The following is a 17,132-nucleotide window of genomic DNA, read 5'->3' on the forward strand; positions in this document are numbered from 1 at the left end:
ACCCTGAGATCAAGACCTGAGCTGAGATCTCCAGTCAGTCTGCTTAACCTCTGCTTAATTGACTGACCCACCCAGGCATCCCCTGATTCACTTTTTTTTTTTTGAAGTTACACTAGTAAAACGTGTTTAACTGTTACCTCTCTCTCTTTTTAAATAAAGTTTATTTATTCATTTGGAGAGAGAGAGAGACAGACAGATGGAAAGCAGGGGAGGAGCAGAGAGAGAGGGAGAGAATCCCAAGCAGACCCGGAGCTGTCAGCACAGAGCTCCACTCAGGGCTCAAGGCTCATCTCACCAATCGAGATCAAGACCTGAGCCGAAATCAAGAGTTTGTGGCTCAACTGACTGAGCCACCAGGTGGCCCTAACTATTATCTCTTCAATCAGATTAGTCTGAGGGTGCCTGGGTTGCATAGTTAAGTCTCCCACTCTTTAAAAAAAAAAAAATAATAATGTTTTATTATTTGTTGAGAGAGAGAGAGAGAGCAAGCATCAGTGGGGGAGGGACAGAGAGAGAGAGAGAGAGAGAGAGAGAGAGAGAGAGAGAGAGAGAGAGAGAGAGAGATAGAGGGAGACACAGAATCTGAAGCAGGCTCCAGGATCCAAGCTGTCAGCACCGAGCCCGATGCGGGGCTCAAACTCAGGAGCCGTGAGATCATGACCTGAGAGGAAGGCAGACGCTTAACCGACTGAGCCACCCAAGCGCCCCAAGCGTCCCACTCTTAATTTGGGCTGAGGTCAGGATCTCAAAGTTCCTGGAACTGAATCACTCCCCCCAGCCCCGTCCCTGCGGGCTCTGTAACCACAGCGCAGAAATCTGCCTGGGATTCTCTCTCTCCCTCTCCCTGCCCCTCCCCTGCTCATGCGCACATGCGCACATGCGTGCTTTCTCTTTCAAAATAAACATTAAAAAAATTAATCTTTTATTACTTGCCTAGAGACCATTTTATCGACAAGGAAATTACCTCCCTTGAGTTATAGCCCAATTTATAGGTATGGGGATGAGGCAGGGGACAACAACCGAATGAATAATTCTATGTGGTCACCTCACTATGGCTGGTGAGCGTGGCTGCCAGATTAAAATACAGGACGTCCAATTAAATTCAGATAACAAAGAAATTTTAAAAATACAAGTATGTCCCAAAAACGCATGAGGTGCAAAGTAAAAAAAAAAAACAAAAAACAAAAACCATTTCACTGTTTACCTGAAATTCAAAAATTTGATATCCTGTATTTTTGTTTGCTAAACCTGGCAAGCCCATGAGTACATTAACAAGATGCCGTGAGGCTTGCCTGGGTTCCCGGTGGTCCGTAAGCACCGGTCCATTCGGTTGTTTCGGGGAACAAAAATCGTTCCCATTAAAGAAATTGCTTAGGTTAACAGCAGGTAGCAACCAAACACGGAACACTCTTGACCCTTTGAGGAACCCGTAACTGGCGCAACTGCCATAAATGCTGCCTTGGTTGACTTCCCCGCCCCCTTCATTCTTCTCTTCCAGCAACCAGAATGTTTGCTCTATCTCTTCTTCCCTTTCTAGTCCCGCCCTTCCAGCTCTCCTCTCTGGAGAGGAATCGGTAGCCTCAAAAGGGTCGGCAAAAATGCTGACGTGTTCAGAGGAGCGGAAGTAGTCACATTTCACTGAGAACCGTAAAGTGCGGCTGTCTGTCTCCCTTTCCGGATAACGACAACAGCCCTTGACTGCCAGTGCCAGCCTTCCTCGTGTGAAGGGACCTGCCGGACCCTTGCTAATTCAATTTTTCCCCCATTCCGGGCCCTTCCCTATCGTCGCCCCCTTCACCTTGGATCATGTTCAAGAAGTAAGGACATGCTGTGGGCTCCACTGGCTGCTCACAAAGTCGGTGGGGTGGGGGTGGGGAAGAGGGCGAGAGCAAAGATCCTCTTTCTCTCTCCCCCGCCCCTGCCATCCTTACTCACTAAGGTTTTCTAGAGTACTATGCTCTTACTCGCAATTTGCAACATTTAAGCTTTCCATCCCTAATCTTCAGTCGGGTTTTGATCCTCCCACCCTCGTTTTCTTTTTCCTTACTCCTCTTTTTCTTTTGCCTCCTCTCCCAGTCCTATCGCTATCCCTAGGGTTCTACCAATCACATCCTTGTACTGTGATTTAAGGGTATATCCTCTTTAGCTGAGAGGAGAGCCCTGCACTCACTGCCATATGTTTATTAGTCATGAACTGAATAAGGGAAGGCTTGACTTCCTGGGTCATGGGAGTGAAGGAGTCTGGGTGACAGGAAGCAAGCGGCCTGTCATGCCTATTGCCTAGCTGCCAGATTAACCTTGTCTTGAAAATAGCGTGATTGCCCCATAGGCTACTCAGTATAAGGAAGACAAAAATTCTTTGGGAACCTACTTAGTGGGTTTGCCTTCCAGATTTGGTAGACGCAAAAAGCAAAGGGGGAACATGGGCAAAGGAAGGTGGGTTTTGTGCATGACATTTTGAGCAAAAATAAATAGAAATCTTAGAAGTCATCGTCATCACTTAAAAAAAAAAATCTCAGCAGATTACATAGCCTAGCAGAGGCTAATTCCCTAGGTTTTATTTGGGTTGGTCTTTTGTATCTCAATGCTCGAGGGTTTTTTGTTTTATTTTACTTTTTTTTGTTTCTGTTTTTGTTTTTGTTTTTTTTGTACACAGGTTTTGTTATAGGTGGGAAACTGTTTCTTCCTGGGTAGAATTGAGTAGGGTTTTCCAGGAAGGGCATTTGTGTAGCTGATTACAGATTATAATGTGAAATATGCCTCACATCCTCCCACCTGCCCCTCCCCTTTATTGTGTATACATGACAGTTTAATATTGTATTAAGACACTGGTTTTGTGCTGGACAGAATAAAAGGGAAATTATATTAAAACAATTTATTTCATAATTATTTGAGACATCTAAATACTTACTTGGGAATAGATGACTAATTAAAACAATATTTTTAGCTATTCTGATATTTTTGCTTAGAAATCCCTTTTTTTTTCCTTGCAAAAATCATTTGACAGATTTGATGAAAAAGAAAACGTGTCTAACTGCATCCAGTTGAAAACCTCAGTTATAAAGGGTATTAAGAACCAATTGATAGAGCAATTTCCAGGTATTGAACCATGGCTTAATCAAATCATGCCTAAGAAAGATCCTGTCAAAATGGTTCGATGGTAAGTCTTTATTTATCTCTATGCACAGCTCAGAATAGCTTAATATTGTATGATTAGATTGCACTCATAAAAAATGGAATTATTGTCACATTAACCATTGGTAGATTAATTATAGGAGCAGATAAATAGAATAATTCTAAAACAATATTCGTATTGTCAAGTGTTTCTTCATGTTTGTGAAAAATGTGGCTTTGTGTACTGTTTGTTTTATTAAAGAGTTAAATGTTTTTATTCAGACTTGGATTTAATTTATTTCAGTTTGTACTGTAAATATTTGTTTTATTGAATTATCTAACGATGAAATTAAAATAATAAAATGTGAAATAAAATTACAGTAGGTCAATTTTTTTTTCTACTGGACTGGTATGGTAGATGAAACAATTTAAATAATGTTTTTTTTTGCCTGGATATTTAATGAAATTAAAAAGAGGCTGCTGTATCTTTGTATATATATGTTTCATATTTGTTATTATTTAAAGGGTGTTTGGTATATTCATTTTTCTAAGAAAATATCTAACTTGGTACTTTGTGACATTTGTCTTACAGCCATGAACATATAGAAATCCTTACAGTAAATGGAGAATTACTGTTTTTTCGACAAAGAGAAGGGCCTTTTTATCCAACCCTAAGGTTACTTCACAAATGTAAGTCTTGTTAGAAAATACATATTTGGGGATATAGAAAGATATAAGGGGAGTTGAAAGTGACTTCTGGTACTTATTTATTAATACTAGGTGATATGGGGTATAAAACTAAAATGAATCCCCGTCTTGTGGTAAATCTGAAAAATGCAAATTCTCTCATTATGCGGTCCAGAAAGGCCAAGAAAGAACATTCACTCATTCATTCAGCAAGTATGTATTGAACTTCTACATGTCAGGTACTGAGCTAGGTACTGAGAATATGATGGGAAGCAAAGGCAGACATGGTCGCCGTCCTTATGAAGCTCGTAGTCTAGTTGGAAGAATAGACAATTAGATCATTACATGAATGTTTATTCACAGACTGTGATAAGTGCTGTGAGCACTTCCCTTTTTTAAATTCGTATCTAGATATGCCTCATAGAGATTAACTCTATCTAAGGGAAAGCATTGGCTAATTGCGGTAGTCCCAGTTATTGTTAGTTGGGTGGCAAGTTCAGCTGTTGTGAAACAAAATAATGTTTGTTACATACCTACATTTGCACATTGTTAGATTGAGTACATTACAAAAGAAAATTCAAAGGAGATAAAATCCTGGTGCACAAGAGGTTTTCAACTGTGAAGTTAAAATTTCTGCTTTTCAAACCAGTGTCTTTCTGGCATTCTAGCCAAGAGGCAGAAAGAAGGGGAGTGACTGGAAGGCTGTGTAGGTGGTAGTGGTAACTTAATGAGTTTGGTTTTTGGTAAGATGAGATAAATTTTGAATTACATGGTGGAGCAGAGGTCTGGAGCAGTGAGGCAAATCTTAAAAGAGGTGAATCATTTTAGTATTTATAAAGAATTATTTACAATTACTTGACTAAGTATTGATTTCATCAGGTTAAAAAAGTACATTGGAGAGAAACTGAGTCCTGATGCAGTGGAAAAAGTTTAAAATGAAAATATTCTGGTGACGTTAATTCCTACTCAACTAAAAGAGGACAGAGACAAAGTACTCAAATGTATTGCATGAATCTAGATTAGATCCTGGTTTGAAAAGCAAAATTCAAGCCCTCCCCCTTCCCCCACAAAAAAGATAAAAAACACTTTCTTAGGGCTCTTGGGGGGAACTCTGAATATGGTTTGGCTATAAGACAATATTGTGGGACTATTGTTACAGTTTTAGGTATGATAATAGTATTGTGGTTATGTAGGAGAATGACTATTTTTAGGTGATATGTGCTTATTTATGGTGAAGCATTATGTTTGAAATTTCAAATGGTAGAGGACAAAATGTGTGTGCATAAATAGAGATAAAGCAAACAGAGCAAAGCGTTAATGAACAATTATTCAATCTCAGTGGGTGGCGTCCAAGTATTCATTGAACTATTCTTTGTTTTTCATTGTTTGATGTTTGTTTATTTTTGAGAGAGAGAGACACACACATACACCACAGGCAGGGGAGGGGCAGAGAGAGAGGGAGAGAGGGAGACACAGAATCTGAAACAGGCTCCATCCAGGCTCTGAGCTGTCAGCACAGAGCCCAACGCAGGGCTGAAACTCTGAAGGGCAAGATCATGACCTGAGCTGAAATTGGACGCTCAACTGACTGAGCCACCCAGGCACCCCTTCATCAAACTATTCTTAATGGTTTTTCTGTATGTTAAGCATTTGCATAATAAGTTGGAAGAGAAAGGTGTTCCTATTTAATAATATTTTGCTGGGAACCGACCTTTTAGAACATCCTAAAGTTATTGATGTGCAAGAAGCAGGATAATATGGTGGTTAAAAGCATACTTGGAGTTAGGCAGACCTGGGTTCAATTTCCAGTGTGTGTCACTTTTGCCAGGCCACTTAAACAGGTCATCACTTGTTTAAACCTTATTTCCTTTTCTTTCTTTTTTTTTTTAAAGATTTTTTTATTTTTATTTTTAAGTAATCTTTACACCCAACACAGGGCTTGAACTCACAACCCCAAGTTCAAGAATTGCATGGTCTACCCACAGAGCCAGCCAGGCACTCCTTAAGCTATATTTCCTCATCTTTTTAAAAAATGGATACATTGTATATCATATCTCCCAGGATTGTGAGGATTAAATGAGATTCGTGCATGCAATGCCTGGAACACAGTAATGGCTCAATATATGATAGCCATTGTAATGATGTAGTAATTGTTAAGTAACTGTCCACTGCTACTGTATATTATCATCATCATGCTCAAGATCATCATCATCATCATTATTATTAAAGGGCAGGTATTAATGAGGATGGAGAACTAGAAAACAAATTATGTTTGTTTCAGGTTTCTTTTTTTCAATAAGATGTTTAAATTAATATGTAGTCTTGGTAGAAAAAATACTTATTCTCTGAATAGTGGGAGGGCTAGTGGTAAGACATTAAAGTGAATAAATTTTACCAATTATTAATATTCCTAGAAAGCCCTGAGAGGTCTAAAAAATCCCCGCCGCCTCCCCCCCCGGCCCCCGCCCAGCCATTGTTTTGAGTCTTTCAGGGATCCTTTAATCCTTAGATTATGACACACACACACACACACACACACACACACACAAATAAATTTTTTGGGATTATAAAAGGAATTTGTGTTCATTCTAGAGAATTGGAAAGTGCAGAAATAAGATCACCTGTATTCCTATGACCTAGAGATAACCATGGTTAGTATGTTGGTGTACTTCCATCCAATTATTTCCTATATTGTGTATGTGTGTTTATATATTTTTTCCTTTTTTAAAAATATTTTTTTCCTTTTTAAATTGGGCTCTCCGTTAAATAGCTTTTAATTAATTGACTTTATTTTTTAGGACAGTTGTAAAATGGAGCAGAAAAAAGAGTTCCCATATACTTCCTACCACCCTTCCCTTATTATTCTTTGGTGTCATGCATTTGTTAAGACTGATGAACCAATATCGATTCATTATTATTAACCAAAGTCCATAGTTTACATTAGGGTTCATTCTTTGCATTGTACATTCGGTGGGTTTTACCAAATGCATAATGTTATGTATCCATTGTTACAGTATCACTATGATACTGTCATATGATAGTATCATAGTATAATTTATTGTCCTAAGAGTCCTCTGCTCCACTTATTTGTCCCTTCCTGCTTTTTCTCCTCTCACTCCCTAGCAACCACTGATCTCTTTGGTATTTTTTTTATTTTACTTTTTTCCTCTTAACATTATATTATGAACATTTCCCAGAGTAATACAGATTTTCCAAAAGTATTGTTCTATTATATACGTACTATAGACATACCTTAAGTCATTTATCTCTTCATTGTTGGACATTGAGGTTGATTCCAGTTTATTTTTATTGTAAATAATAGTGCTGCAATGATTATATTTCTGCCTAAATATATTGTATATCTCTAATGTTTTCTTAGGATAAAGTCCTAGAAAGAGAATTACCAAGTCAAAGAGTATGAACCTTTTCAAGGCTGTTGATACATGTTGCCACGTAGTCCTAAAGAAAAGTTGTGCTCCATTATAAGCCTTCTAGCAGTGTATGAAAATGCCAGTTTTCCGAAACTCTTGCAAGCACTGGGAATTACTTTTGTTAAAAATATTTATCAACTTGATAAATGAAGGATGGTGTTTTAGTTTTATTTTGCATTTTTCAGAATACTGTAAGTTTGGGAAATATTTGCTCATGTCCTTTGCCTTTTTCTGTTGAGTCATTAGTCTCATTAATTTATGTGATGTATTTCTTTTCTTCTAGATCCTTTTATCCTGCCACACCAGCAGGTTGATAAAGGAGCCATCAAATTTGTTCTCAGTGGAGCAAATATCATGTGTCCAGGCTTAACTTCTCCTGGAGCTCAACTTTACCCTGCTGCAGTAGATACAGTTGTTGTATCCTTCCCAGGCTATAACTGCTGAAAAATGTATTCACAGTATTTTTGTCATTACTGGAAGATCTATCACCCAAGAGAAGATTAGGTGTACTTTTCTGGAGGTTACCGCTACTGTTGTCTCATGACTTTCTTGTTACATTTCAAGATGTGGGAAAAAACATCATTTCAGCCTTTCTTGTTGCGTTTCAATGTGTGGGAAATAACATCATTTCTATGTCCCATCTTAGAAGTTAAATGGGAACAAGTAATAAGAAGTCCCAGCTGCATTCCGGCCCAGTTACTGCCCAATGTTATCAGACTCAGGACACAGTATAAAACTTGATTATTTTTTAAAATGTTTATTTATTTGTTTTGAGAGAGAGTGTGTGTGTGTACAAGTAGGGGAGGGGCAGGGAGAGAGGGAGAGAGAGAATTCCAAGCCGGTCCCATGCTGTTAGCACAGAGCCCGATGCGGGGCTCAAACCCATGAACTGTGAGATCATGACCTGAGCTGAAATCAAGGGTTGGACACTTAACTGACTGAGCCACCAGGCACCCCTGAAACTCTAGATTATTAATGGAGACGCTATATATGTTTGTTTTTTTTTTTTTCAACGTTTATTCATTTTTGGGACAGAGAGAGACAGAGCATGAATGGGGGAGGGGCAGAGAGAGAGGGAGACACAGAATCGGAAACAGGATCGAGGCTCCGAGCCATCGGCCCAGAGCCTGACGCGGGGCTCGAACTCACGGACCGCGAGATCGTGACCTGGCTGAAGTCGGACGCTTAACCGACTGCGCCACCCAGGCGCCCCTGGAGACGCTATATATGATATGATTGGATCACTTCTTTAGACATCAGCTTGCTACTTTAAAATTTTTTTTAAATGTTTATTTATTTTTGAGAGAGAGAGAGACAGAGCGTTAGCAGGGGAGGGGCAGGGAGAGAGGGAGACACAGAATCTGAAGCAGGCTCCAGGCTCTGAGCTGTCAGCACAGAGTCCGACGTGGGGCTCGAACTCACAAACCACAAGATCATGACCTGAGCCAAAGTGGGATGTTTAACTGATTGAGCCACCCAGGCACCCCCATCAGCTTGCTACTTTTATAGTTGGCTTATCCATATACACTGGAGTAAAAGCACTCAAAAGGGAAAATAGCTTAGGCACCAGGTAGAGTGTTAGAAGTGGGTAGTGGGAAATACTGACAATCCCCAACTTTTATATTACAGATCATTTTTAAGTTGGATGTTTGGGCCTCAGAACATATTTTCTCAAAGAGAAATGTTAAAGTTTCAGATAGTCCTTAAAACTCATGATGTAACTGAGTAATTTTGCATAATTTTCATTTCTACAGTGGTTTTTAGCTATATTCTAGATCAAATAGGTTTTTGTCAACTAGTCTGGAGAGGAGGAGATCTTCTCTTTTGTCATAGATAAAGGGGCCATTTGCCTCAGGTTGAGAAAATACTTGGTAGGTATAGGGAAATCACTGTAGAGTGGGAAGGCCATTGGAGTGGGTTTAAGAGTGTGTCCTGTACTTGAAGGAGACTGTCTAGTCTCCTGACACTGCCCAGTGTCCTCTGTTGTGGCAGTTATGTTTAAGGAGTAGATTGTATAAGGTGTATGTTGGTACCTTAGGAACAGCTTGTGTCGACAGAGATACTGGTCACATAATAGGTGCTCAAATATTTTTGGAACGCTGAGTCTATGAATTGAAAATGAGATGGAGAAAAGTATTCTGTGAGGACAGGTTTTCTTTTTAATGTTTCTGACGTTTCTAACTGTTGTAGGTTTATAGTTCTGGAGATTCTCTTAAATGGAAGAATTTTCAAGTGCCTAACCTTTGCTTTTAAAGTAATTTTTATTTTGAAATAATTACAGACTTTTAGACAGTTGCAAAACTAGTGCAGGGAGATACTGTGTACCCTAGGAATTTTGCTTTGTAAAATATGTACTGCAATGTGTAACATTCTAAATGCTTCAAATGATAACCAGGAACGTTTTGGTTGTTCTAGAAAGGTTGAAACATACACTGGGTTCTTACAGATAGACTGGGGGTATAAATATTATTTTAATGTGTCCATGGGGCACCTGGGTGGCTCAGTCGGTTAAGCGTCTGACTTCAACTCAGGTCACAATCTCGCGGTCCGTGAGTTCGAGCCCCGCGTCGGGCTCTGTGCTGACTGCTCAGAGCCTGGAGCCTGCTTCCGATTCTGTGTCTCCCTCTCTCTGTGCCCCTCCCCCGTTCATGCTCTGTCTCTCTCTGTCTCAAAAATAAATAAACATTAAAAAAAAATTAAAAAAAAATGTGTCCATTACATAAAACCGCCATTCATTGATTACAACATTAGAACAAACCGTGTTTATTTATTTCACAGTTTTTAATATTTACATGAAAGAAATTTTATCTTTTTTGCAGGTCTTATTTTGGTTTTGTTGGCATTGGGTTATGGTATTAACATTTAACTTAAAAACCAAGAATGATTATTAGATTCATTCATTTAGCATTTATTGAATATTTACAATGTGCCCACAGACTCTGCTAGGTCCCTGCCCTCAATTGAGTTGATGGTCTGGGTGAGGATACAAGATGGGTTCAAAGTGGCTTAACTAGTAATGTGATCATTGTTTGATACCCCCTCTCCAAGGCATTTTGATAGTTTTCTTAGCTGTGTGTTTTCAGGCAATCATGGCAGAAGGAAAACAGCATGCTCTGTGTGTTGGAGTCATGAAGATGTCTGCAGAAGATATGTAAGTCTCACATTAGGCCCCCTTGGCTTTTGAGAAAGGGTAACCTATGCGGGAAGCATCAGAATTACAGGTGAAATTTGCTGTCATTCATCTAACATCTTACAAATACTTAAGCACAGAAGCCTCGTTTCTGATTTTTCCTGACACTTCGGAAGCCATCGAAACCTATTTTGTCTCCAGGATTGCATTCTTTCTTAAGCACTCTGAAAAGAACCGGGTGCCAACACAGCTGTTTTATATGTATGTGTGTGGTATTTTAGGAACTTACAAAATTTTTTTTTTGTTTGCGAGAGAAGGTATACACGCACGTGCTTGCGTGTGGATGCAGGAGTAGGGACAGAAGGAGAGGGAGAGAGAGAATCCCAAGCAGGCTCCATGCCCAGCGCAGAGCCTGATGCTGCCTCATCTCACACCATGAGGTCATGACCTGAGTCGAAATCAAGAGGCAGATGCTTAACTGAGTGAGCCCCACAGGTGCCCCCAGGAACTTTTTATTCAGTATGACTTAAATTTTTAATTGGGGGGAAGAATGTTGTGCTACTAATTTTTAAAACCGTGACACAGTTCAGCACCACATGGTATTTATCTTCTATTTTGACCTAGTAGTATAGATTATTAAGGAAGTATTAAAGATATTTACCAAAATGTAGTCAATATATTGAAAAACTTGGAACTCATTTGACGACCAAATTAATCCTGTTAATTTTGTTGCACAGTCAATTACAACACTCTGATGTTCTCCTGGTATGGTGACATAATTACTTTGTTTCTATAAGGCCCACTAGTTAGATCACTAGAATCATTTTAAGACAGGAACTGCAGCAGAGTAATGTCATTTAATGTAGTCAATAACGTTAATGTAATAAATAAATTCCCTGCATGGGGCTCAATAATTGCAAAATAGCAATGCACTCGGAATTATATTTACCATAAGTAAGCCTATAAAAATTCATAACAATATGTTTATGTGCTTTTCTCCTTCCACAGTGAGAAAGTCAACAAAGGAATTGGCATTGAAAATATCCATTATTTAAATGATGGGCTGTGGCATATGAAGACATATAAATGAGCCTCAGAAAGAATGCACATGGCTAAATATGGATATTGTGCTGTATCTGTGTTTGTGTCTGTGTGTGACAGCACGAAGACAGTACCTCTGTGGTTATGCTGAATAAATTCAACAGATGCTAAAATTCTGTTAGCTTCAAAAATTATTTTAATTTTTCTTAAAGTCCAGTTAAAATTGGGTAGCAAACTTGGACATTAAGAGGTATCTGGTAAGTAATCAAACTCAGACAACTTAATGTCCTTTCTTATGCCAATAATGTAAAATTGAAGGGCAGGACTTGGTACATGAACTTGCCGACCTCCCAGAGAATCTGGCTACTTAATGGGGCTGGAAGCTGGACTGGGAATTTTCTCCTATTACCCTAGAAATGCCTCTTCTCTTTTGTTTGTGTTTTTTGTTTGTTTGGTTGTCATTTTTAAACTTTTCATTATGGAAAATTCCAAGCATATATAAAAGTACGTGGGGAATAGTAGTATAATGGACCTTTTCTGTATCCATCACCCAGCTTCAATTCATGGCAAATCTTACTTCATCTATATCTCATTTACTCCTTCCCCACCCCACTCCCTGATTATTTTGAAGCAAATCCCAGATATCTCATTTTATCCACAGTAACTTAAATATGTATCTTTAAAAGCTAAATTTTTTAAAAAACATCATTACACCTAAAATATCGTTATCACACCCCAAAAAAGAACTATTTCTTAATATGATCAAATATCTTGTTTAAATATGTGACAAATGAACTTGATTGCCTCTCTTTTTCATTTTTTTAACCATTGGTTTGCTTGAAATTGGTACCAGACAAGGTCCATATATTGCATTTAGGTGTTATTTATTTAAGTCTCTTAATCTAGAAGGTCTCCCTTTGTATTTTCCCTTTAAATTAATTATTGAAGGAATCTGGTTGTTTTGTCTTACAGAGTTTTCTCCCACATTCTGGATTTTGTTGATTGTATCGCTGTAAAGTAATTTAACTTGTTTTTATGTCCCCTGTATGACCTGTACACAGATAGGCTTGAAGAGATTCAGGTTCAATTTATTTAGCACCCTGGCCTGAAGCTGGGTAAACTCATACTACACAGATGCCCAGAACTTCCAGATTTGGGTCCTTACTGTATTCCCCCAAAGAGCGTGTATGTCCTATCCTAAGTGGCATATGAAGGCCATGGACTTATTTCAGTAAGAACAGTAAGCTCTTTTGGGAGTTAAAGGAGCAGTTATGAATTTACATAGTGACAATAGGCATTTCTTCCTAATAACCTCGCTGTTCTAGTGTCTCAGCCATTTTCATTTGGTTGTTTACAAATATGTGACATGTGGTTTTATTTTTCAGATGGATACAGACATTTACAAGATTGTGGTGACCTGTGTTACAGTTAGAAGTTGGTGAGAAAGGTGAGGGTGGATAGTAAAAAGAGGGAGACCATTTGGCTGGCTGTTGCAGCTGGGCCTCCCAAGATACAACATAGGTGAAGGTTGTAGATCCAGGGTCTGACCCTCAGACTGAGAAACCATCTCCCACTAAATGAAACTTGTAAGACTTGGAGATTCCCACATTAGAATGTAAATGTGTTCATCTATAGTGCTAAGTCTGCTTAGGGTAAACAATTAGGAAACTGGAAGTTTCTTGGTGAACTTGGATAAGAGTAAAGGAAGGTTGAAAATTTGGGGGAGTATTTCATCTGGGCTGGGGTAAGGCTTAGAGAATTTTTCTTGCTTCATCATTAATTACAATGCTTATGTCTGCCAAAATCTTTCCTAGCCCATAGAGGTGCCCTGATATTTTACTTTCTATAGCCTTTTGAAGTTCTTTGTAGAATATTTGCTTTTGTTATGACAGTTATATCCTACAAGTTTCCGTATTGTTACATTTTCCTATTTATTCCTGGTGTATAAAAGTGTAAATAGTCTCCTCAGTAGCCCATTTATAAATCCTCTTTCCGGGTATGTTTCTTCAGCAGGTCTCATGTTATGCTGACTTACTGGTTTCAAAGTCAGATGTCTTTCCATTTGAGGGATGAGACGCCCTATTTGAGGCCTGTAGCACCTGGTGTTCTTAAGAAGAAAATATCTGAGTCACTGATGTCAAAACCGAACTTTGAACCTTTATTGTTGGTACTAAGTTAATGTTAATTGACCAAGATTGCCTATGGAGTGTTGGCAATGAAAACAAAGCACTCGCATATTAGAGAAGTTAAAACCTTTAATTGCCTGGTTTCTGAAATAATTTATCCTTGTTTCTAACCACTGTTAACAGTGGGTGTACGGAACACTTTAAAAATATTTAACATCATCATCTGTGCTTGTTTTTCCTACTATGCTGAGGTACAGTGACTGTGTTGCCTTGGTGATGTGGACTAAATATGTATGTTTTCTCCTTCCCCTGGGTCTGAGGCCTCAGGTCATGGTGTTAATCAGGGGTGTCACTCTACACTGGGAGCCTGATCAGTTTGTAAGCATAAGGTCGCGCAGGAAAGCTAATTCAAAGAGGTTAAACTAGCATATCAGCCTCTTTGTGCTGCGTTTAAAGGAAACTTAGTTTACCCACATTCCTGAGATTACAAATACAGGGAGAGCCTGTTTTCTCTCAGGCAATGTGTCTTCGGTTCATTTTTAGTTTCCAAATTAATTTTGTGTCAAGCCAGCCTACAATCTTGCCATTTCTGTGTATATGACATCCTTAGTCAGCCAAGGTCAGTTCAGCTCAATGGACATTTATTGAATATTTGCTAGCTTCTAGGTGACGTGACACAAAGATGAATAATACACAGGTGGCCCTTGCCCTTAAGGAGCTTCCAGTCTAGTGGGTAAATTGACATTTAAGAAAACCTGGGTAATGGTTACAGCCCAATACCAATTTATAAAGCCACTGGGAAGTTACTAATACTTTTCCAATTTCAGTCACTAAAATTTGCAAATTACACATGAGCTAAATATAAAAATATTGCTTAGATTGTATCCAATGTGAGAAGGTTAAAAAAATCCAGATGTCTTGGAGTTGCAAGGATTGAGCATTCCAACTCAAAGGTTGTCCCATTGTGCAATAATATAAAGGCCTGTTCAGCCCTCTTCTAGCAGACTATTATAGTTGTTTGGTGGTGTTTTGTTGGCAGCTGGATTTTTCCTTTTCTTGTTCTTTTTTTTGTGTGTGTGTGAATGTTCTGGACCCAAAACAGGCAGCTGGATTTATCCCAGGGGTAGTCATGAACATTTCCAATTTGAGATTTGATAGTCCCCAAACAGAAGGTCATATGGCATTTGTCAAATAATGATTATATCTAGCCAAGTTCCTCCTCTGCATACAAATCAGCTACTGAGGATACAGTATTTCTAAGCATAGTGCTTCAGAAGATAAAAGAATGGCAAATGACTCAATTTGCAGATGTGTTTCATTACAGTAAAATATTTCACTTTTTTGTTGTGAGAATATTAATCATGTAGCAATTATATATTAATGGGAATATGAAATGAATGTATACCCAAACAAAATATAGTAAATATTTTTAACTTTGTTTATCTAGGTTCCTTAATTTTGAGAATATGTCTCTCAAGGCTCTTCAGGAGACTCAAAATGTTCCAATTTCTAAAGGAGTATCCACTAAACCTGATTTATAATGAAAGGAAAAAAATGAAAATGCATGCATCCTGTGTCACTATAACCATCACTTCTGAGGCCTCAAGCAATCAGAAGCTTACTCAAGCTATAACCTGTAAGAATTAGGCCACTGAAATATATTTGGAAAGCCCTTCAGAACACTTGTGTTTAGTATGTTGTTAATTGTATTTAGATTAAATATAATTGTATTCTTAATATCTCAGTCTCTCAGCAACAGTTCCTAAAGAAATCCTGTCTTTCAACATGGAGACTGATGCGTGTAAATGTATATTTTGCATTATGTTTTTATACTTTTGTATGTATACTTTATTATGCTTTTTGTAGCAGGTAAAAGAATGACTACCTATAATGAACAATAACACTACTTTGTTTCATATTATATTAAAACTAATTAAGTACTTGTAAAGGACTGGAACTCCATCAGAACAGGAATGAATGAATGTGATTGAGAACCAGTTTTTAAATCTATATTGACACTATTAGACAGGTAGGTTGGTTGGGTTGATTGGTTGATTGGTTTAAAAGGTTGGCCTCTTGGAGAATATAATTTATGTATGGATAAATATACAGGAGATGATTTGCTGGAATTCTCCTGGTAATATTATGTTCATTACAACAGGTCATGGGGAGGAAAAATAGATGAAAACATCCAAACTAATTAGTACTATTAATATTTGCCTCTTGGAGTGAAAAATGAAAGGACACCAAATTTTATCCTTGAATACTTTAAGAAATAAAAGATTAATTAGTGAAATAATTTCTAATTAAGGGGTGCCTGGGTGGCTTAGTCAGTTGGGCATCTGACTCTTGATTTTGGCTCAGGTCATGGTCCCAGGGTCATGTGATCGAGCCCTACGTTGGGCTCTGTGCTGAGCATGGAGCCTGCTTAAGATTTTTTGTCTCTCTCTCTCCCCCCCCCCCCGCCTCTCTCTCTCTCTCTCTCTCTCTCTCTCTCTCTCTCTCTCTCTCACCCTTCTCCATCACGTGTGTGCACTCTCTAAAATGAAAAAAATTTTTTTCTAATTAAAACCCCAGTTGTTGGGGCGCCTGGGTGGCTCAGTCGGTTAAGCGTCTGACTTCAGCTCAGGTCATGATCTCATGGTTTGTGAGTTCAAGCCCCACATCAGGCGCTGTGCTGACAGCTCAGAGCCTGGAGCCTGCTTCAGATCCTGTCTCATTCTCTCTGCCCCTCCCCGACTTGTGCCCTGTCTCTATCAAAAATAAATAAATGTAAAAACAAACAAACAAAAAAACCCAGTTGTTAAAGAATGACATGCCTCACTCTAATTAAATGGGTTATCCTATACGTTTTAAAATTTCATTTTAAAAGTAAAACAAGGGGCGCCTGGGTGGCGCAGTCGGTTAAGCGTCCGACTTCAGCCAGGTCACGATCTCGCGGTCCGTGAGTTCGAGCCCCGCGTCAGGCTCTGGGCTGATGGCTCGGAGCCTGGAGCCTGTTTCCGATTCTGTGTCTCCCTCTCTCTCTGCCCCTCCCCCGTTCATGCTCTGTCTCTCTGTCCCAAAAATTAAAAAAAAAAAAAAAAAAAAAAAAAAAAAAGTAAAACAAATCACGATTTCTACATCATATTTTTTATTGCTCTTCTTGTTCCATTCTTCAATTTTAAAGTACTTTAATTTCAGCCAATATGTAATAGAGGGGACTTTTGGGGTATAATCATTCACTCCCTTCAGGTTCATTGTAAGTGTTCCCAGAACTCTGTCATAGGGGGAAATAACTCTAAATTGAAAAGTTACAAAGATTAATTTTCTTTCCTTCTAATTTTAATGTTTTATCGCAGGACTTGATTGTGAGTGATAACTATGAACTTTCATTTAATCTCCTATGATGAAATAAGTAATTTCTTCTGACTGTCACAAGCATATGAGCAAAAGACCGTTTTAAGCAATAAATCATGTAAGCGCTTGCTTGGAGGAAGTTCCGTTTCTCCAAACATACTCCTTGAAAACAAATCAAATTCAGTTCCCTTTTTGCCTCAGGGAAAGCCATACTGGGGAGACTTTTGAGGTCGGGCAATCTGTTTTTATTCTTTCCACTTTTCT

At 38.6% G+C, this 17,132-nt stretch overlaps 1 protein-coding gene across 2 annotated transcripts; it reads left to right on the forward strand.

Annotated features, from left to right (window-relative positions):
• The first annotated feature begins 1,519 nt into the window (after nucleotides 1-1,519).
• Nucleotides 1,520-15,523, forward strand: MCTS1 (MCTS1 re-initiation and release factor). 2 transcript variants are annotated; one of them, XM_058712871.1, is made up of 6 exons: nucleotides 1,520-1,817; nucleotides 3,008-3,160; nucleotides 3,707-3,804; nucleotides 7,516-7,649; nucleotides 10,316-10,383; nucleotides 11,371-15,523. In XM_058712871.1, exons 1-6 carry the CDS (start codon nucleotides 1,807-1,809, stop codon nucleotides 11,450-11,452), a joined length of 546 nt encoding a protein of 181 aa, XP_058568854.1. In that variant the 5' UTR covers nucleotides 1,520-1,806; the 3' UTR covers nucleotides 11,453-15,523. The 2 variants fall into 2 exon arrangements, with proteins under 2 accessions (XP_058568854.1, XP_058568852.1); XM_058712869.1 differs by lacking the exon at nucleotides 1,520-1,817 and adding an exon at nucleotides 1,867-2,436.
• Nucleotides 15,524-17,132: the final 1,609 nt, after the last annotated feature.

This window comes from Neofelis nebulosa, chromosome X (assembly GCF_028018385.1).
Source record: "Neofelis nebulosa isolate mNeoNeb1 chromosome X, mNeoNeb1.pri, whole genome shotgun sequence".
NCBI classification, from domain to species: Eukaryota; Metazoa; Chordata; class Mammalia; order Carnivora; family Felidae; genus Neofelis; species Neofelis nebulosa.